The 22,016-nt window shown below is 53.4% G+C and overlaps 1 protein-coding gene across 1 annotated transcript in view; it reads right to left on the bottom strand.

Annotated features, from left to right (window-relative positions):
- Nucleotides 1–3,681: 3,681 nt before the first annotated feature.
- ST14 (ST14 transmembrane serine protease matriptase) overlaps nt 3,682–22,016 on the bottom strand; it is a 42,822-nt gene continuing 24,487 nt past the window's right edge. The window contains exons 3-19 of the mRNA XM_047879326.1: nt 21,877–22,004; nt 21,600–21,670; nt 20,317–20,474; nt 20,064–20,099; nt 19,594–19,834; nt 17,375–17,514; nt 16,916–17,013; nt 15,799–15,908; nt 15,578–15,708; nt 14,238–14,342; nt 13,802–13,912; nt 13,571–13,684; nt 13,130–13,252; nt 12,153–12,339; nt 5,334–5,608; nt 4,425–4,561; nt 3,682–4,322 (exon numbers count right to left, since the gene is read on the bottom strand). Of these exons, the coding sequence (XP_047735282.1) occupies nt 4,161–4,322; nt 4,425–4,561; nt 5,334–5,608; nt 12,153–12,339; nt 13,130–13,252; nt 13,571–13,684; nt 13,802–13,912; nt 14,238–14,342; nt 15,578–15,708; nt 15,799–15,908; nt 16,916–17,013; nt 17,375–17,514; nt 19,594–19,834; nt 20,064–20,099; nt 20,317–20,474; nt 21,600–21,670; nt 21,877–22,004 (2,327 nt within the window). The 3' untranslated portion in view covers nt 3,682–4,160. The remainder of the gene's footprint in view (nt 4,323–4,424; nt 4,562–5,333; nt 5,609–12,152; nt 12,340–13,129; nt 13,253–13,570; nt 13,685–13,801; nt 13,913–14,237; nt 14,343–15,577; nt 15,709–15,798; nt 15,909–16,915; nt 17,014–17,374; nt 17,515–19,593; nt 19,835–20,063; nt 20,100–20,316; nt 20,475–21,599; nt 21,671–21,876; nt 22,005–22,016) is intronic.

Genomic DNA, 22,016 nt, shown 5'->3' with positions numbered 1-22,016 from the left:
CAAGCATCCTTCCTGATGATCGTCCTGAGGGTTCCCGGCCCAGTGACCAGGGACCTGCCCTGAGACAGTGGTTATCCCCCACCTTCTTCCAACAAACACTCTCCTCCCTTCCCTCTTTCAACCAACTGCCCTCACTGGGCAAATTGAGATAGGCTTGTGGCTAGGCGGAGCACAAGGACCTGATCGGCAGAGACGTTCCACCCAGGCTGGCAAAGCAGATGGGGCTGCATTACCAGCCCAGAGCAAACCCCCTGCCTGGAAATAGGCCATGTGGCAGGAAGGGCTCATGACCAGGTTTGTCAGAATTCCCAAAAGAAATGGGACTCATGCAGCCTACCTTCATTCTGCGTGTTAAAATGTCCTTTCCTTATGAAATGATGGTGTGTGAATAATACAGTTCGTGGTGGGCCAGGGCCTAACAGTGCCGACTCTGGAGCCGGATCGCCAGCACTCAAATCCTAGATGCAACAGGTAGGTCCTAAATATGGGACCTGGGCCAGTGATTCAAACTATTGGTGCCCTGGTTTTCTGTCTGTACAATGGGAATGACCATAGGGTTGTGAAGTTTACATTAAATAAGACAAAGCACAAAGAACACTTAGAAGACGCTTTTCATTAAATGTGAGATGTGTTGGGCCCATGCACTCTTACAACTTCACAGTTCCAAGAAATTCAAATGTCTGAGAACCACTGACTTAATTTCATTTACATGTGGCTGCAGGTGCACAAAACACCCACCCCCGCCTCCACCCCCACCTGTGACTCCAAGCCTGGAAAGGCAAAAAGCATCATTTCATCCCGAAAGGGTTGAGGCCCCCTAAATTCATGCCTGTAGGCACCTCAGAGCCCCTGGGGAGGGAGAGTGTCCTGGGGTAACAGCCAGGTAACATTCCTGTGACATACTCTACTTGGGACTTTCTTCCCTAAAACACACACCTTGCTCCTCCCCCTAAATGTGTGTGTGTGTGTGTGTGTGTGTGTGTGTGTAAGAACACACTTTCCTATATGTCGCAGCTATCTACCAGCTGTGTTTAATTGGATGATATTTCACACTTGCTCGCTACCCTCAGTAATAACCCACCTCCTACCCATAGGTCACCTCTGTTCTCGAAAGCTGTCTTTTGACTCTTCCCTGGGAATGTATGTCCTCCTGGGCCCAACGTCTGAGAGCCAGGGTCCTGACTGCAGATTAGGGGGACGGGGGTACCAAAGGGGCAGAAGGACTAACCAGGAAAGGCTTGGTCCTGGGGCCTCTTGATACTCACCCTAAAAAAGGACACCAATTATATTGCACTAAAAACCAACTGAAAAGCAGGAAGACCGCCTTCTGAGAACATTGGACCTGGGGTCCTTTCCTATCCCACCTCAGGCAACCCCAGAAGGCAGCACGCAGGCCCCTTGTGACTGCAACATGCCCCGCCCCCTCTGGGTGGTCTGCAGCCCAGAAGGGAAATCCTGTGCTGCCCCCTGATGGCTGCACAACTTCCCTCCTGGCCCTGTGGGTTCTGCGGCTCTGAGTCTCCCCCAACTTCCTAACTGGGCCCTTTCCGTGTCTATAATAAAGTTCATCCTAAGTAATCCAAATGTACTGTTATTTCTGCAGAATCTACATCTGGATCAGACTCCCGGCCCATGCAATTGAATTAAACATTCACTAAGCTTTAGTTCAAATGTTTTTGATTGGTGGCTAAAACAATAGAGAGTCAGGGTAGTTGGCAGGAAACCAAAGAGATGGATCTGTGGACTAAGGAGCCTCAGAGTGATGAGTTTGACTTCCCATTACTTAAGGATTCTTAGGCCATTCTTATCTCCAGTCAGGAGTAAATGGATTTGCTTCCACAGTCTTTTGAAAAGAACTGACAACTTCATCGAGCTTCCAGGCATCAAATGTTTGAGGTTACTAAGACCCCAGCAGGAGTGGAGGACATACCTGTACACCACTGCCCTGGGCATTGGGCAGGGGGCACTCGGTGAGGCTGATGCTGTTACCCGTGGACACACTGCTAAAATGGTGGCCCTCAAACTTCAGGGTCATAGAATCATCTGGAACACTTGCTAATACACAGACTCCAGGACCCTGCCCCAAAGTTTCAGATGCAGGAGGTCTGGGTGCAGCATGAGCCTTCCCGGGTGGTGTGGCTGCTCCCGGCAAAGGGGCCACACTGTGGGAACACACTCATAGATGATGTGCCCAGTACCACCCTCCCGCCCCCGAGACTTCTGGAGAGGAGTCTTACCAGTATTTTTAACCCACTCCCCAGGTGGAAAACAGTGGGGCTGAGGAACCACAGTAAACTGGAACAGGGGGTTACAGAGAGACACTGGGCCCTTAGGGGACAAAGGCACTTGCAGAGTGAAGTCTTCTGATGACGCTGCCTGCATTTCTGACCCTGGGAAGGAGTGTGCAAGACCATGTTAGGCCATGGTGGGAGAATGAGGATGCTGTGGTCTGGCACAGGCCAGGCTGGCCTCCCCGAACCCCACTGTGCGGGGAACCACTTCCACAGCTGAGCCAAGGCTGCGGCCTGAGGGGCGTGCGTACTTGGGAAGCAGAGCACAGGTGAGGCCTCTCCCTGAATGTCAGCTATTTACAACCTGGCACCACCTGCACAGCGGTCTTCCAACATCTTCTTTCCTTTACCTGTCGCACCTTGGTAAAAATGGATGTTCTTTCCCTTCCCTAGAAGGAAAACCCAACAGGCATGCCTGCACAGGTGTCAAGACAAAACCTCTCCTCCTTCCAAAGGGTAAAACACTCAGGCTAAAATCCAAGGGGCAGGCTAAAATCCAAGCTCCAGACTGTATCTTCCTCCTTTTGGCTCCCAAAACTCATGGAGGGCAAAGACAAATAGGTATTAACAAAATTAACAAATAGGTATTAGCGTCTTCTAGGAGCCAGGCCTAAGCCAGGCATACGGTGATGAGCAAACACTGCCCCGTCTTTGTTCATGACACTGGCCATCTGATTTCTCTTCCTAGGACCCTCCTTTCCCCCAGCCCCAGCTTGTATAGTGCCTTGGCATACAGAAGGTCCTCCAGTGTCCCTTCGGGAACTCCCTAAACCCTCCCTAGATCACGGATGCTGTCCCTCTGTGTCACTCCAAGCAAGGAGAGAGAGAATATTTTAAATAAGTATGTAACAGTCAAAGAAGGTGCAATGGAGATGTGAGAACCCTTAAGCAAGGCATCATCCCTTCTAGGCTCAGGGACCACCCACTCAGACCACACTGGACAGCCTTGAGTTCATGCATACCCTCATGTCTGCATGTACAAGCACGCACACACACACACGTGCATACACACACCTCATCTGACCACCTCCCCACCTAAGGGAAAGCCCTACTTCCTCTTTTCATCTGGGGACACAGCGCCTCCCTCTCCTAGGGTGCCCAGGTTGGGCCACAAACCCTTCCCACCTCATACCTCACTCCTAGCCCCCTCTCTGTCGTATTCACCACCTTTCAGGGCACCAGGCCCTGCTCTCAGAAGCAAAACATAGCCCCTTGCTGACCTCTGCTCTTGGTCTGATTTCAGGGTCTGTGCTGAATGGAATTTAAACCCAGTTTCTTGCAGCTGGGGTTAGGAGGAAGGAGGAAAGAGAGCTCATCAACTCCAGGAAGAAAAATATTTACCTAAAAACAAAGTTTACTCATACGCACAAATTCACACACTGAGCCCCCCCCCCCCCCCCAGGATCTGATAAAAAACAATTCAAATCTTAGACAGGTGTGTCTTCCAGGGTCCTTTGGCCTGGGTTTCCTTCGAGTGTGAAGCTAGGAGTCCACAGCGCCCTACCAGCCTCATCTTAGCAGTCCCGGCACAACACTACTGCTCCTGTATCAGAGAGGCAGGGGGAGGAGAGGCAGAGGACTTGGATCTTTGGGAAAGAGCCTCAGCCCAGCTCGGGGCTGGAGGAGAGAGGCTGTGTCTTCAAGTCTCCGCCCCTTGGCACCACCAGTGTCCTCCCTCCCCACCTCGCATCCTTGCTTTGGAGGCTGAGGGAGGAAAGGGGCTCTCCAGGCCGATTCACCCTCTCCAGAGGTCCTGGAGATTCAGTTCACAGTCTGGCTTCTGGGAGGCCCAAGTCAGGGGTGGATTTAGCGATCGTGTCCTTGGCCCGCAAGTGTGCACGTTGGGTGGCCAACGGATGGCCCCTGCGTCTACACCCCAGTCTGCTCTTTAATCCAGTCCCGAAATACAGGGAGCCTCGTGTACACGCCGGGCTTGTCCCTCTGAGCGCAGCCTTCACCCCAGCTCACCACGCCGGCCTGGAAGATCCGCCCGTCGGCCTCCACGCTGGACAGAGGGCCCCCGGAATCGCCCTGCGGGGAGACCAGGGCCGGATGAATGCCCACCCCGCCCCGGGCCCCGCCCCCTGCCCCCTGCCAGGCCCGTCCCCAGGCCCGCCCCCGCCCCTCGCGCACCTGGCAGGCGTCCACGCCGCCGCTGAGGTAGCCCACACACATCATGCGTGGGGTGATCTGCTGCGGGAGCAGACTCTCACAGGTCGTCTGGTTGATGACGCGGATCTCGCCCTTCTGCAGGATCAGCGCGCTGGAGCCTGGGGGGGACGGGGGAGGGGGGGGCAGTGCTGACCCGGGGGCCATTGCGCCCACCTGCAGGGCCATGGGCAGGGCCCCATTCCAGAGACCTCGGTAGCAAATCTCCCGACACAGCCCCCATACCCGTGGCTGACAAATGTTCAAGGAACTGATGCCACACCAACGCGAGGGGACATCGTGCAGCCCTGTGGGTAACTGGGCGACACACGTAAAACCCGCCAGGCAACAGGTGACGGGAGATCGGACATTCGCCGTGGGAACAGGTGTGCGAAATGAAAAACAGGAAGACCCACGGAAAGCACCAGAGGGGCCCCGGGGTGTCGTCATAGCAGGAGAGCCAAGTGTCCGGTTTACTTTTTCCTCTCTTTATTCTACAGGTTGTTAGCAATGTGCTGTAGTACTGTTATAACTGATTTTTCTCAATATAACAATTACCAACTCAGGGCCTTCGGATGGAGGCAGAAGGACAGAGGAGGCCAGGCTCCTGCAACAGGACCTGACACGGCACAGCTAGTTTGCCTCTACAGCACACAGGACTCCCCCCACAGTGCTCTTACATTCACTGAGCACCATCTTGGAAGGTGTTTTATCTTCATTTTACAGGTGAAGAAACAGGCTCAGTTTAAGCAACTGCCAAGGTCACTCAGATAGTTTAGAGGCACCTCCAGGCCTCTGAGCCAGAGCCGAGTCTCCACTTCACCTTGGGATAACCTCCCACTGCCAGACAGAGGCAGGTGGGCAGCCCACCCGTGGCCAGCCCAGCCAGCTCACCTCCCTCCTGGGTGTGGCCCCAGCCGGTGACCCAGATGGCCTTGCCGGTGGGGAAGGTGTGTGAGGCTTCCGGCAGGCAGATGGGCCGCACGGTGCTGCTGTACTCGGCCGGCTGTTCCAGCTCCAACAGTGCGATGTCATAGTCGAAGGTGAAGTCGTTGAAGTAAGGGTGGCTGATGATGCGCTTGAGCCCGAGCTCCTGCACCCCACTGGCGCTGCGCTTGCTCTGGTCATGCAGGCCCAGGAAGGCAGTCCACAGGGTATGGTCGGAGTACCTGGGAGAGGAGCGGGGACAGCGACCCTGAGCAGAGCACTGACCTAGGGAAAGCCACTGCCACCACCCAGATGTTGAGGGGACTGTGGCTTCTGCATGGCTGCAGCCCTCAGCCGAAACCGCTGGTGTCTCCTGCCATGGCACTCAGCCCCCATAACCCCCTTGTTTCCCTCTTTTAAGACATTTTTAATCTGATTACCAACAATGCATTTCTCATCAATCTGATCTTTCACAGAAGGAATAACACAGAACTCAACAGAAATACTTTTTTTAACACAGTGGTTCAGTAGACTGTTCAGTAGGCTGAACTTCATTTACTAGGTCTACTGTTGGTCGTGGGACAGGTGTAGCAATTCTGAACTCTATCATGCATACTGGCCATCTGAACAATTCAGGAGGACACACTGATGTTGCTGGGAGCCTCAACTTCCAGTGTGGGAAAAGGGAGATACAAAAGGAGTTGGGGAGGAGGGAGCGCAATCAGAAGTAGCAATAAGAGCTCAGAATTTTTCCTAAAAAAGACTCCAAAGCAATGACATTCCCAGCACACCCAGGACTTGGTTTCTAAATATCCTTCTCCATTAAAAGGAACCAAGTCTCCTTGGAGAAATGGTCGATTTCAAGTCTGAAGCAAGCAAGGCATCAAGTGACCTTGGAACATTTTGTTTCACCAGAAGTAAGTGTTTACACAATCATGGAGCCAGTATTAGGATCATCCAAACATCAAAGTAAACCACAGGATTCAAGTACTGTATGTGCTGAATAATATAAAAGGGGGAGGGGAATCCAGGAATCCATCCTGAATCTAAAAAATAATTTTGAAATTTTATAAGGACAGAGGAAAGCTACTCTTTACAGAAAGACACCAGCTAATGAATACAGAAGAAGCAATACAATAAGACATCACATTTTGTATCTACCATAGCAACAACCAACACCAGCAAGAATCATTGATGGATGATAAAGGCAGAGAGTAGGAGATTGCTGGGGAACAAGACATTCACACGGATTCAAAGTGTCGTCCAAGATTACTCACTCATAACCAAGTGGGGGAGGCACATTTATAACAGAGAAAGCCATGACCACCACCTTAACCAGCTGATCAGTGTTCTCCCAGCCATTCCCGCCAATGGGCTAGGGCTAGGACACAACATCACTTGTGTAATGCTTTCGGCGGGGGGGGGGGGGGTAAGCTTAACCTAATTCTCACCATGAAGAAACAATCAAAATATCCAAATTAAGAGACATTCTACAGAATAACTGGCCTGGACTTTTCAAACATAAAATGCCATAAAAAAATAATAAAAAATAAAGGCTTGGGGAAACTGTTCTAGAATTGAGAGACTAAAGAAAACTAAGGACTAATACAAAGCATGACCTTAGACTAGATTTTAAATTAAAAAAAAAAACACAAAAGACAATATTGGGGGACACTGGGGGACACCTAGAACATGGAGGACGTGCTCACCACTTGTACCATGTCAACACTGTCATTTCTGGAGGTGATCCCTGTATTGTGGGTATATGGGAGCCTCTCCCTGTTCTTGGGAGACACGAGCTGAGGCACTTAGGGGAGAGGTGTCATCATGGTTAGGCTGCACGTAACTCAGAGAGAGTTCAGAAAAGCATGTGCACATGTAAAGAGAGAGAAATAAAACAATTGCAGATGAAGGGTATGAGAGTGTTCACTGTCATTTTTTTCTTTCATTGTAGTTGCAACTTTTTTGTAGGTCTGAGAAATTTTCAAAATAAAAAATTGGGGAAATATCTCTTTTTTTAAAGTTTATTTATTTTGAGAAAGACAGAGGACACGCAAGAGAACAAGGGGGAGGGGCAGAGAGAGAGGGAGAGAGAGAGAGAGAGAGAGAGAGAGAGAGAGAGAGAGAAGCCCAAGCAGGCTCCACACCATCGGCGCAGAGCCCAACCCAGGGCTTGAACTCACGAACCGTGAGATCATGACCTGAGCTGAAATCAAGAGTCCGATGCTTCACCAACTGAGCCACCCAGGCACCCCAGAAAAATATATCTTTAAAATAGAAAATCTTCGGGGCGCCTGGGTGGCGCAGTCGGTTAAGCATCCGACTTCAGCCAGGTCACGATCTCGCGGTCCGTGAGTTCGAGCCCCGCGTCGGGCTCTGGGCTGATGGCTCGGAGCCTGGAGCCTGTTTCCGATTCTGTGTCTCCCTCTCTCTCTGCCCCTCCCCTGTTCATGCTCTGTCTCTCTCTGTCCCAAAAATAAATAAACGTTGAAAAAAAAAATTTTTTTTTAAATAGAAAATCTGCATGAGGGGGTTAAGCATGAAGAGCATCATCTTCCCTAACCTCTCAGGAAAGTCAAGAGGCTACTGAAGCAGTCAGTCCTAAAACGTCCAGGCAAGGCACCTTCTCTCCGGCCGGCACGGAACGTTACAGTCCTCCTTGACCGTCTCTCTCCCCCATCCCTGCCTGAAGCCCAGCTCCCCTGCTCTCTGCTGACCTGGGCATCCTTCCCTTCTCTCCATTCCTGCCACCACTTCCCTACAGAACCTCACACCCGGACGGAAGCACTGGCCTCCAAACCGGTCTTTTTGCTCCTGGTCTCTCTTTAATTTGCCAGATGAGAACTTCCTGAAAACTGCTTTTGTGAGATCCTTTCCAACAGCCAAAGATGATTCCAAGACCTGCTGAATCAGCCCTCACCTCCCCAACCAGGAATTAATTCTGCCTTTCTAACTTTTTCTCCCAACCATCTGTGGTGTTCCAGATTGCATGAGATCCAGTCTTCAAGAGGATCTCTTGAATCCACTGTGTACTTGGGGAGGGAGCCATGAAAACCACGCATGACAGCACAGCATGGGTGACCTCCAGAGGAACAGGTAGCAGGCTGTGGAAGAGCATGGGGTGGGAAGAGGTGAGTCAGGAGAGGAAGCAGGTCATGAAGAAGGCCTTGGAGATCATATAGGACTTGGCTAGTGAAGGCCTCCGGGTGGGGGAGAAAGCAGCACGATCACCGAGAGCCAATGTTTGCAGTGCTCAGGAGCCCCCCAAATCGAATATATGGAAGGTGTAAGAGCAGGACAGAGACTGAGGTTGGAGAGATGGCAGGGGCCAGAGAATGCGGCCATGGTGATCATGCTACGCCGTTTCCATTTTATCCCGCGAGTTATCGCAACCATGTAAGCAAGGGGGTGATGTGATCAGATCAGCTCTTTGGAAAGACCACCTTCACATTGCAGAGACAGACAGGCGTGCCAAGAAGGAAGAAGGTGATGAGGTAGAGGGGGCTGTAGTCACCGAGGCTGGGGAGCCAAGGGAGCAGCCATGTGAGGGGGAAAGAGTAGAGAAGGCCTGGGATGTCTAGCAGGCAAGGGCCAGGGGTTGAATGGACAGGACAGGTAAGGGGAGGGGACAGAGTGGGAGGGTCATCCTCCTCCCCTCTGGTGCCATCTCACCTGATAGACATCCCTTGTCACCCCTGTGTGCATGCTAAGCCCCAACTAAAGCCACACTGGTCTTTTCTCTCCAGTCCACATTCCTCCATCTAGGACAGCCTTCAATTATACGAGCAGACTCAGTCTCCAGCTGTTGAAGGTCCACACACGTACCAGCCATCAAGAGACAAGGTGTGAAGGGCAGCCACTGAGCTGCCCCAGTGACGGCTGTGTGGTTGGGAGGGCACTGGTGGTGGCCAAGCCAAGTACTCTTCTCGGTGCCAACGCATCAAGTCATTTCGTTCCCCCAGTCAGCCCTTCAATGTAGGGCTGCCTATTTTAAGCTTAGGACTCGGGCACAGAGAGACTAAGTTACTTGCCCAAGATCACACAGCTAAGAAGTCATGGAACGGACTGAACCAGGTAGCCTCCTCTCAACCATGGTAAGGCTCAGCAAGCACTTGCCAACTCAGAAATGCGTCCAGAGTGACTGCACTCCACACTGCAGATCCTTGCACACTTCACACTCACCTGCCTCTGCTCACGCCTGTCCTTTGTCTGGAAGGTCTGCGTCACCTTGTCCAGTTGCAAACACCCTCACGTTTCAACACTCACATCAGATGCTCCTGCTCATAAAGGCACTCCTAAGTCTCCCTCCCCAGCCCTGGGGCAGAATTCTCAACTCCCACCCGCACGGCCTACGTAACCTGTGCCTGGTTGCTGCATAGCACTTACCACGTACACGTGCATGTACATGCATGTGTGCACAAGCACACGTACCGTATGTCATCTCCCTCGCCTGGGAAGTGCAGGGAGAAAACCTTATTCATCGTTGTCTCCCAGTGCTAATAACAATGGGTGTTGAATGCATTAAGTGCACTATTAACTGGCAGACTGATAATCAAGAGAAGATGAAGGACAAGGAAATGAGAAATTCGGTGAGGAAGCAAGAGAAAGAGGGAGAAGTAACAGAGGGCACAGGGTGAGCTCTTCAGCGAAGACCGTACATGAGTATCTTAGCTCGCCCTGCTGAGGGTCTAGAAACAGTGGGACTGTGGTATCACTAAGGACACCAAGCACCCTGGTCTCACTTTTTAAATACTATTCCCTGCTAACATTTCTTGAGGGAATGGCTAATTCCAGGGCTGGACCCGGACAAGCACCTGGTAGGACCAGAAAGCAAGGAAGTGTCTCAAAAGAACAAAAGAACAAGGGCAGATCAAAAGGACACAGGAGCCAACCTCAAAGAAAGCGCAATGGTCACATTTGGAACAATTTGAGCAACAAAGTAATATCATTGGATTACAACCCAAAATGTAAATATACGTGCATCCATACGAATATAAGTAGATGAAGAAATAAATGAAAAAGAAGGGACAAATCTTCCTTACAGAAGACTTCCAAATTGGCTCACTTCCTAATAATAAAGGGGGAAATACTTTATGGTGAGGAACCCCGGCAAGTGCTATCTCAATCAAATGAGAAAGATCAACATTACCATCGGTAAGTCATGTTGATATCATGTGCCTGCTGACAAGATGCGATATCCTTTCCAAACACTCAGAAGCCCAGTGTAATCATGACAACAGCAGACAAACCCAGATGGGGGCATTCCATAGGATGCCTGGCCTCCAGATCGTCAAGATCACAAAAACAAAGACAGACTGAGCCACTGTCCTAGATCGGAGATTGGGGGCATGGGACAACAGAATGCAAAGTGGGAGCCTGGACTACCTCCTGACCCAGAAAGGATATAAAACCCCTGGGATACCAGGAAAGCCCACACTGGTGTTAGCGGAAGGGACCAGTGTGGGACAGACGCACCACATTAACAACAAGGGCAACTGCGTTAGGGTGTGTGGGAACTCCATTCTGTCTTTGCAACCTGTCTGTATCCCACGACAAAAAGCTTATTTTACAATATTTGTAAGTAAGCTTCCATCACTCCAAAAAGAAACAAAATCTCTTCTGCCCAGGGTGGAGGAAAGTGTGGTAAAATAAGAGAGGACAGTCAGGTGGGACGAGGCTGCCCTCTGACAGCTCAGCAAGGCCCTGGGGACAGCCACACTGACCCTGCCCCCTGTGGACCATGTCATCACCCATGCCTACGTGCACCTGCCTGACGTTGCTCAACGTCTGTGCCTTGGGCCTACTTAGTGCCCTAGCGCTGTCTCTCCAGAAAGTGCACAGTGGTTCTTCTCTCCGCCCCGCAGAAGGGTGACTAGGGCAGTCCGGTCACCCTCTCACACAGCTGCCTCTGTCCAAAGGGCATGCACCCAGCAGGAAGGCCCTGAGGGTGGGGATTCCCTGCAAGGTCTGCTTCCCTGTGCCTGCTTCTCCAGGAGGAAGCCATCCCACTAGACTCCCTACGGCCCGTGGCCAGAGGCCCGGGGCAGACCACCTGTTCCTGCCGACCCTCTGGTCTGCAAACTGTGGCTCTGCTTACCCCGTTCTGAGATGCCAGCCTGACCCTTCCCTTAGAGGCTTTCCTGGGCCAGGCTGGAGTCTGCCCAGGGACCTGAGGCTCCAATGTGTGGAGCACAGTGTGTACCAGGTTTCAGGAATACGAGCATGTTATTCTCAGAACCCCAAGGATAAGAACTCATGCTGTCACCAAAGCTGCCAAAGCACCTGAGGCCCAGCAGGCGTGGATAACTTGCCCAAGGTCACTGGGCAAACAAAGCTGGAATGTGAATGTGAGGCTTGTCCTAGCCGGTCCCAAGGAGTCCCTGTGTGCGGACTAACCGCACAAGCCTTGGAATCCACACTCGGGCTCTCGTCTGACTGTGCCACTTCATAACGGCACAACCTCAAGCAAATGTTCTTACCTCTCTGAACCTCTGTTTCTGTAAAATGGGGACATAACCAGACCTGCCCAACTGGGTTGGTAGGAGAAGCACTTAGATACTGCTTGATGGAAAGGGAGTACCCAACAAGTGTTAGTTTTATTATTACCACTATGACATCCCGGGGTGTCTCCCACCCCCCCCAGTCCTGGCCCTGCCCCTGTGCCATCCACTCTGCCATGACTTACACACACAGGGGGCTTCCAAGCCCAGAAAACAGAGGAGAACCTCTTAGGGTCTAAGAGGAAGCCTCCCTGCTCCTGCTCAGTGGCTCCCGCCCAGGGCTTACTTGAATCCTTTGTCGTCGATGAAGCAGTGAGCTGCTGACACCATCCATTTGGGAGAGATGATCGAAGCCCCGCACACGTGGCCCTGGCCCAGGGCGTGGAGGCTCACCTGCCAGGGCCACTCACCTTCATCTGCATTCTTGCCCCCGACGACCCTAGACTGCCTGGTGAACGACCGCAGCCCACAGTCTGGGAGGGGCAGAAAACCCAAAGGTCAGAAAGTCACGGAGGGGCACCAGCCCCTGGGCTCAACGGGAGGTCATGTGGGGTGGTGGCCTTTTGGTGGGACCCTCTACAAATATCTTCCAGCCTCAGAGACCCACTGACTTCCTCCTGGCCCCCCTCCCCACTCCCAAACTCAAAACCCTCACGCTCCTACCTCCTTAGTCCTGCCCAAATGCATTTAGAGGCCTTCAGAGAGACCTGCTGGTTTGCTTAGATTTGAGTGTCATTTGCCTAGATGTCCTCATTGAATGCTGAAGGACACAGCTCTCAGAGGGAAGGGGGGGGGGGGGCGGCGATGCAAAGTCACAGAACAGCTATAGCTGTGCTCAGATTTAACCTATGGCCAGTGACTCTGAAATACACATGAGGCTATAAATTGAAGCATGGTTGGGGTGGGGACTAAACCCTGCCGACTGCTCTGGTAAGCTGTGCCCCCCTCCTCCAGGCAGGATGGGGAAGCCAGGACTTGCCACTGCACTGTGGGCCAGGTCTACAGAGCAGGGGCCAGCCCAACACTTCAGCCAGGATGCGAGCTCTGCCACAGAGGCACTGATGTGCTGGCTGCCCTGGGCCCTGCCTCCAGGATCAGAGCTGGCCCATGGGACAGTGCTTCTGTGCCAGTCAGCAAAGTTATCCTTTCCCCCAGGTAGACAGAGGCAGACATGGGTGACTGAGGCACTGGCATGATTTCTACCTCTGTATGTGCCTTGCACAGTGAACAACCTGCACAACTGTATGCAGCGGCCCTGCTCACCACAATCCTTCTCATCTGAGCCATCACTACAGTCCTTCTTCCCATCACACTCGGGGTTGCTCTTGCTCACACAGAGACCGTTGCGGCAGCGATAGGTGTGTTTGGTGCAGGCAACAGTTGTTACTGCTCAAGGAGGAGTACAAGGGGAAGGGAATCAGTTCCATGGCAGCACCCAACCAGAAGCCTGATGATCCATCCACCTTATGCTCCTTATCAAGCCTGCTGTACCCATCCACACCCATGCCCACATCCTTCCAGGCCCACCAAAGGTTCTCCACCTTCTGGAAGATTCTCTCCCCACTGACATACTTTCTCGTCACACTTCACAGAGAGGGTGGTTTGTGTTTATTAAACTTTGGAAACTTGGAATGTGAGTGTGCTCATGGCAGCTCCCACCAGGAGGAAAGCCCCTAAAGCAAGGTGGGCTGGGCCAGGTCTCACCTCTGTCACACGTGGCCTCATCGGACCCATCTCCACAGTTGTCTGTCCCGTCACACTGCTGGTTCTGTGGGACGCACTTCCCATTGTCACACTGGAAGGTCTGAGCCGGGCAGCCTGGGGACAGGGCCTCACGCTCAGCACCAGTTCACCACCCCCCTGCTGAGGTTGCAGGGAGGCCCAACAGGCACTGACACCCCCCCTCCCCCACCCTTCCAAGCACCAAGCACTCACTGCACTGCAGCTCATCACTGTTGTCCCCGCAGTCGTTCACACTGTCACACACCCAGAAGAGGGGCTTGCAGAACTTGTTCTTGCACGTAAACTGGTAGGTGGCATTGCATTCTGAAGGGGGCACAGGGCAGCGGTCAGCTGGGCTCTGAGCCCTCGTTCTGACATCGGTCATTGCTCACAGCTCCCCCGGGCAGGAAGGGTGACCAGACAGCCACCCGGGGACCACCTGCCCTGCTGGAGGGGGCAGCTCCAGAGTGCCTCCACGTTCTTGGCTATGGAAGCGAACCCCACTAGCACAGAAACACTCCAGTGCCTGCTTGGACAGAAGGCAGGGCTTCCAAAGAGCACAGGGAGGGAAGGGGCTTGATGTCTACACGGGGAGCAAAAGATGGGGACGGCTCCCCAGCAGCCGGGCGCGCGAGGGCAGAGGACTCACGGCAGTTGAGCTCATCGCTGTAGTCCGTGCAGTCAGCCCAGCCGTCACAGCGCAGCTCGTTCCGGATACACCTGCCCGTGTTACACATGAACATCCCCGGGCACGCTGCAGGGGAGAGGGCAGGCCTCAAGTCCACGGCCACCAGCCTCGCCTCCCACGCTGGCTGCCCTCCCTCAGGGCCAGCCTCACAGCCACACCGAGGACCAAAGAGAAAACTCTTCCCCGTCTGGCCCTCCACGGAGAGAGGAGCAGGCTGCAGCCGGCACCCCAGGGCCGTGGTCCCCCAGCCCCACCACGCTGCGGCAAGCGCATTTCCTACAGCCGGCACGGGAGGCTAGCCACAGACCACTAGCGGGGCGGCGGGAGGTGGGAGTGGGGCCTTGACTGCCGATGATCAAGCCCCAGGAAGCTGCAGACAAAGCGGAGAGAGACTGGCTGGGTGTGCTCTCAGTTCTACTGCCCCATGTCCTTGGCCGCCCACTCCTGCCCAGGTGCCAGGCTCCCCATGCCCAACACGCACCAACAGTAGCCTGGCAGATGGATGATGTGTACCCCCATCCAAGTGTCCAGTTGCATCTCTGGACTTCCTTAATTCTAAGACATGTCCCATATTCCAGTGTTTCTGAGACCGGAATGTCCAACAACTGATGGCATCAGGAAGCAGACAGAGCTGAGAGGAGACCGTTCTCTGTGCTGCACAGGCAGCCCAATCACTTATCAGAGGGGTTTGTTCATCCAATCGCATTTTGGGTGGTGAGCCGTGCAGTTGCATTTTAACTGAAATTTGGGTTCTTGCATATAATTAAAATGTCTGCCGGAAGGTTACTGTGTGATGTAGGGGCTGAAACGAAAAATCACTGTGACTAGGTTAGAACTGCTATGCGCACAGCAGACAGTGAGACTCGAGGCAGCAGAAACTGCCAGATCTCTTAGGTGTAGAACACGGAACTGTCCGAGCTAGGAGCAGGGGGCGTGATGAGTCGTGCCCCAGTATTCTCTCCCGGGTCTTCCTCTCTCTCTATTCCCGAAGGTGTTATAAGGCCACAAAGGCAAGCACAGATGCGCCAAGTCATGGTAATGCTGAACCGGAGGGACAGACGGCTCAAAGGAACTCAGGAGGCCTCGGGCACGGTGTGTGCCAGGGTTCACTGCCCACCTTTTTCAATACGTGCATTTCCGGCAGCCTTGCAATTTTGTCTCAAAAAGCTACCGGACATGCCCCTTGCATTCTCTGGTACCTCAGAATTAGGAGAGCACAATGCTGGGAAGATACAGAGCAGAGAGCTCATCGTGGGCCAGTCCCTCTAGCCAGGCTCCCCCTTCTGGAGACGTGTACTCACGGTCACTGGAATCATAGGAAAGGTACTCGGCCAAGAAACCCGTGTCAGTGTAGGACTGGTCGGAATGGAAGCGAACAGTGATCTTGCTGCTTTTGCTGGTCACCACAAACTGGCTCCTCTCCCCGCAGTACCTGGAGGGGGCGGTCACCGGTAGGAAGAGGATCCAGAAGTGTTCGGGGCGCCCCCTTTCCCTCCAGCACTGGGTGCCCCGGGGTACTCACTTCTCCCCATTGACCTCCACGTAGTCCTTGAGGCAGCTGCCCGGGGGCACGTTGGGCTCCAACAGGTAGAAGAGCTTGAAGAGCACTTTCACGTTTTGGTTGTTGGGCACCTAAGGAGAGCGATGCTGCTGGGCCTCTGCCGCTTCCTTCCCCCCTCCTAAACCCAAGGATGCCACGTGCTGCTGGCCACAGGGGCTGGGGGACAGTGGCTGCTGTGTTTTTATCTCCCTGACCCGTGTGGGCGGTATGGAACACACAGCAAGAGGGACTCAGGTTGGACGGCTGGAAGAACCTCTAGACTCAGAGGCAAGAGACACTCTTATTCCTAAAGAAAGTTGGTGGTCCTCCTGGCACCATCGAAGAAAGAAAGGAGAGATGGGTCCCTGACTCGGACAGCCTGCAGGCAGCCCCGGAGGCAAGACTTGTCATTTAGCAAGTGCTTTCTCCAAGCTGCACACACAATCGGCAACATTACCTCTGAGAGGCAGACACCACTCCTTCTCCTCTTTCCTAGGAGCAAGCTGAGGCTCTGGTGTAGAGTGACTGGCCCAAGGTCCCTCAGGGGGCCATTGAGTTCTCATCGAGAGCTAAAATGTGAGGGACGCCCTGGTGGCTCAGTCGAAAGAGCGTCCGACTCTGGGTTTTGGCTCAGGTCACGGTCTCATGGTTCGTGAGTTTGAGTCCCGCATTGGGCTCTGTGCTGATGGTGTGGAGCCTGCTTGGGATTCTCTCTCTCTCCCTCTCTCTCTGCCCCTCCCCTACACGTGTGTGTGCGTGTGTGAACATGCACATGCACGCGCGCCCTCTCTCAAAAATAAATAAATAAACATTGTTAAAAAAGAGCTAGAATTTGAGACCATTTGAATATGGGTCTGCTGGAGGTTACAAGGTTAGGGCTACTCCACCCTGCTCTACTCTGCAAGGCTTTAGATATTCGGCAACTTGGGGCTGCTAAGGGAACCCATCTCCCTCTCCTTGACCTTCCTCACTTGCCATTCTGGAGCATCCCTCTTCTTCCTCCCTCCCTTCTCCTCCCTCTCCCGCTCCCCTGTTCCCTCTCCCTCTTCTTCTCCCTCTCTCCCCCTTTCTGCCCTCACAGGCACCCTACAGCTCCTACCTCAATGTCCCACGTGCAGTTCATGTTGGGCGGGTAGTGGCCAGGATAGTAGGGGCTGCTAAATGTCCCTTGGGTTCCACGTAAGTAGCCTCCACAGCCTGAGAGGAAAGGCAGGAGGAAGAGCCTGAGGACCGAGGACCTGCCTGGCCAGGCAGGCAGGCAGGCAGGTAGGTAGGCCGAGGGGCCCTGGCAGAGCCAGCCGGTGACTCTCTCAAGCTGCCTGCTAGGGCCCCCGCACACTCCACAGCCAGTGGCCAGAAAGTCTGAGCACTAGGAGACTGACCACTTTAGGGAGGGCTCCTGACCCACACAAGAGACAAAAGGCCCTGTGGCTTAAGCTTCAAACCTCTGACACCGACCTGAGCCAGTTCACCAGCCCAAGGGATTGGCCTGTGCCTCGTGGGCTCAGGCCAGCCCCTCAGACCTGTCCATCCTCTGCCCCACCAGGCCCTTCCTTACTGCTCAGCTTAGGCAGCTGGAAGAACGTGGCCTCAAAGCCAGGGTGTCGCCGCTCAGTGTTGGTTATCAGCGTGACGAGCAAGACATTCTGGGAGGAGAGGAAGGTCAGGTTGTAGGAGGGAGGGTAGGTGCCACACAGCCTGTAGGGGTCAGAAGTTGCATGTGTTACAGAGAGCAGACAGAAACCAGGCGTCCCTAACCCCGGTCCTATCCATAAAAGGCCAAGGGTCATTTAAAAGCTCCTCCCCGCACAAATGACCTGAGATAGGATTTATCTTTGTTTAAAACAGCAGAAAACAGGGATGCCTGGGTGGCTCAGTTAGTTAAGCATCTGACTTTGGCTCGGGTCATGATCTCAAGGTTTGTGAGTTCGAGCCCCGCATCAAGCTTACTGCTGACAGCACTGAACCTGTTTTGGATCCTCTGTCCCCCCATCTCTCTTCCCCTCCCTGTCTCATTCTCTCTCTCCCTCCCGCTCTCTTTCTCTCAAAAATAAACATTAAAAAAAAAAAAAAAAACCAGCAGAAACTCAGAAGCCTCAAATGCTTGACCACAGAAGATTCATTAAACTATGGGCTAAATAATAACAATACTAGTAACAGTAACAGCACTGACAACACTTAAGAACATGTTAAGAACTCAGGAGTCTTCATAACAACTCCACTAAGTAAATACTATTATCCCCATTTCACAGATATGGATACTGAGGCACTGAAATAACTTGCCCAAGGTTTCACAGTTAATAAGTGGCTGGGCATCCAGGCTCCGGAGCCCACACAGCTAATGACTGTGTCACGTTGCCTCTTTGTGCTCATTGTACATTACACAATGCCACGTTATGCAACCATTAAAATCACAGAAGCAAGCTTACTGATTTGGAAGGATCATCATGATATACTTCAGTTTTCAAACCAGACAGCAAAACCAAACGTGCCGTAAAATTCTATTTTTAAATCTATACACAAACATACACACACATAGCAGAAAGCGTGGAAGAACACACCTCACAAATTTAACAGTGATTACTTCCAGATCATGATGGAGGTCTGTGCTCTCTGTGCATGTCTATTTCCCACTTTCTCCTTTCGGAGCCATGTGTTTATTTCGTTGTACAAGTCATGAATTACAGAGAAGGGAAGAAACCTTGCACAAAAAGGGTGTTCAGGCTGGAGTCCTAGCTGCTGAGCTACGGCAGCAGATGGTTCTATCTTGTTTTGGAGCCTGAATTCTAGCCCATTATTTATCACAAAACGTCTGCCTGGCTCATTTCCACAGACAGCAAGAGAAGGCTCTGGCCCACTGAGTCAGGGAGAGCTCGGGAGAGGGCAGCTCATGCCCACCCATGGTGCTCTGAGAAGCACGCTCGAGCCCCACAGCGCGGGGCGGGGGGCAATCATCTCAGCACCCCCCAGTTCCTCAGCAGGTGTATGATGCCTTTTTATTTCCTGTAAGCCTGATACTTTGGGCAGCTGGGGGCTCGCCGCCTCTGGAGAGACTGCCCTTCCCAGGACTCGCCAATTCCTAGAGATAGTCAACTCACCCTCAGGGAAGCCTTTCACATACAGACCAATCAATCCAGAGCCCACACCCCAACCACCTCCTCCATGGGGCTCTTCTCTCCAGGCCACCATCCACCCGTCCTAATCACCCCATGACCAAATACCTGACAACTAGACATAGACTTGTGCCCCAGAACCCACTGGAATTACTCAAACCAGTCACTCCTAAACCTGCATACACTGCCCTGCCTGGCCCTTCTGGCAGAAATCACAACAAAGGCTCCTGCCTGTGTTCTCCTCCGGCCCCCTCTGCCTCCTGACTGACCCTGGGGCTTCCCCATGTGGCCTTGCATCCCCCCTTCTCTGGGAACTATAAGTAACAAACTATCTTTTCAATGGCAGCCACCTCCTGGTCCACTGGCCTCAACATAAGCGAGTCATGATAAAGTGGGCATTTTACAACAGCAGTCTGCACCTCCGCTCTGGCAAGGAAAGGAAGTGCGCCGTGCTCACTGGCATCTAGGGACCAGTGAGCCTTCCTCACCCTTGCCAGGGCTGAAATCACCCCTGAGACGCTCTGGGAGCTCACACTGAGGATCACACACACCTGCTCTCGACTGCCTGAAAGTCATAGGCTGTATCTCCAACCCACGCTACACTTCCCTCTGGAGGCAGCTGCCGAGCTCCCGCAGCCCGCCTCTGCTTCCCCGGGACACTCACTGCACCACGGCACGGGGTTCCACGGGGCTCAGGGTGTCATACACCATGACCAGGTCACTGCCACGGTCGTCACAGGGCGCGACATCAAAGCTTCGGAAGGTGAGGCTCAGCACGGAGTCGGCGTCCCCCCGCAGGGTCCACTGGCAGCGGGCCCGAGCCGGGTATGGGCTGTCAGGGAAGCCAGGCGTGGTGAAGCGGGTCACCTCCCCGCTGCGGGCGTGCAGGGCAAAGCTGCAGCTGTCTGTGTGGGAGACGGAGAGGGCAGAGCCGGTAGGGGCGAAAGCAACCCAGAGCCTCCCTGGGGGGTGCACCCAGGGAGATGTGCCAGGCTGCCCTGGACCCAGAAGAGACAGAAGAGGGGGCTTCTCACAGCCTGGGACAGGTGGGGGATGTGTATGACTTCGGGGGACCCCCTTGACTGAAAGGGCGTCTGGCCACATCCATCTTCTCTGGGAGGAGGGCATACTTACTGTCCTGGGTGGTCTGCACTGTTCTGGGGTCAGTGGCTGAAGAACAAGAGGGAAAACACAGTATTTACCACTGTGGTCAATTTCCTTCATCCTGCTTCCTTATTCCCCTAAAGGGAGGTACCCGGCCAGCAGACCGTCTTCCCTTCTATGCACTGGCTCGGGAGTGCTGCCCTCCTACAACGGTCCAGGGCCTGGCCCTGCTCCAGGGAAGCCTGGCCCAGCAAATGCCCATGCCCAGCGTCCCTGTACTCACGGAAGGCCACCACCGAGGTCAGCACGAAGGAGTTGAGGGCGCGGGCACGGGGTGGCATTGTGACCACACGCTCCTTTGCCATGGCGCTCTCGGCCTCCTCCACCAGGTACTTGGGGATGCTGAACTCGGACCAGAAGTAGGCAATGACACTGCCCTCGCTGTGGGGAGAGGGGTGAGCCTGAGGCACAGGCGGGCGCCAGGCACCCCACCTGTCCCCACACTCTCCCAGATGCTGGATATAGATGCGATGGCTCAGGCTCCCCAAGAGACCTTCCTCCAGGCAGGGCCCACCTCAGATTCTTTTATGCTTGCCCACCTTTCGATCCTTTAAGCAAGAGATCTTGCCTCTGTACCCTCTACTCTCACAGTCTCTCGCCAACCAGACGTGTTCTGGGGCCAGCTCAGGTTTGGGAGTGGGAAAGCAGCCTGGATTGTGAGCTGTCAATGCTACCACTAGCTTGGGCACGTTGAATATCAAACTCTCAAGTCTGTGTCCTCATCTCTGAAAGAGGACGAGAATGCCACCTGCCAGCCAGCACTCATAAAGATTAAACTGGGGCACCTGGGTGGCTCAGTTGGTTAAAGTTCAAGTCTTCATTTCGGCTCAGGTCGTGATCTTATAGTTCGTGGAATCAAGCTCTGAATCGGCATTGGACTCTGTGCTAACGGCACACAGCCTGCTTGGGATTCTCTTCCTCAACTGTCTTTCTGCCCCTCCCCACTCCCGCTGGCCCACTCACTCTCTCTATCTCAAAAAAATAAACATTAAAAAAAAATTTTTTTTTAAGCGCACATGACTCTTGATCTCGGGGTTGTGCGTTTGAGCCCCACATTGGGCATAAAGATTACTTAAATAAATAAGCTTTTAAATAAATACGTAAAGATTAAACTAACTAAATCAAAAGTACTTTTGAGATAAAGTCTATTTTTAAAAAAGTATGTTGAAGGCTGCCTAAGCAAGGAAAATATGAAGACTCACCGAAGCCTTCCAAACCCAAATTTAGAAACATAACAAACGATCATCACCATTACTGAGTGGTTTACATGGAGGACACACCACACCTGTCTTCACCCGTGGCACCTGGGGACACTCCTACGGATGGCTACCCCTGCCCTGGAGACAGCAGAACTTGTGGGCTAAAGTACACACACCTAGGGAAGAACAAGGATGGCACCTTGCTCCCCATGCCAGACCTTGAAGCTGCATCACCCTGCAGGCTGCGAGCTCTCTGCCCACCTACCACACAGCACTGATCCCACCCAGCCTTCTCCCCGGCACCCACCTGAAGGCAGTCACAGACGACTTCTTGTAGTAGGGGCCCAGGGTCGGCACCCCACTGTACAACAGCTTCAGCTGAGGGCGAGAGGGAATGCTCACGGCATGCCAGAGAACAGCAATAGCCCACTGCCCAAGCCCGTGCCTCTCCCTCCCTCCTGGGACCCACCGGCCAGCCTAGGGATCCAGGAGTGAAGGGAGCAGTGTTCTTTCAGCCTGGGTGAGGCTGGGAGTGCCAGGGCAGACCCCAGGGACAGGGCTCCCTGCCCAGGGACTGGACTCACCGCTTCCTTCACCTTGCTGGCCAGGTTTGCGAACTCCGTGGAGTTGGAGTTCTCATAGGCATCCAGAAAGTTCTCATTTGTGATCCTCAGGTAGCCATTGAAGACCTTCTGAACCCGCGCATTCTGGTCTATGGGAGACC

The sequence above is a fragment of the Prionailurus viverrinus genome, chromosome D1, assembly GCF_022837055.1.
Source record: "Prionailurus viverrinus isolate Anna chromosome D1, UM_Priviv_1.0, whole genome shotgun sequence".
In the NCBI taxonomy this organism is placed as follows: Eukaryota; Metazoa; Chordata; class Mammalia; order Carnivora; family Felidae; genus Prionailurus; species Prionailurus viverrinus.
The sequence above is the reverse complement of the archived record's forward strand: the minus strand, read 5'-3'. Positions and strand labels throughout refer to the sequence as shown.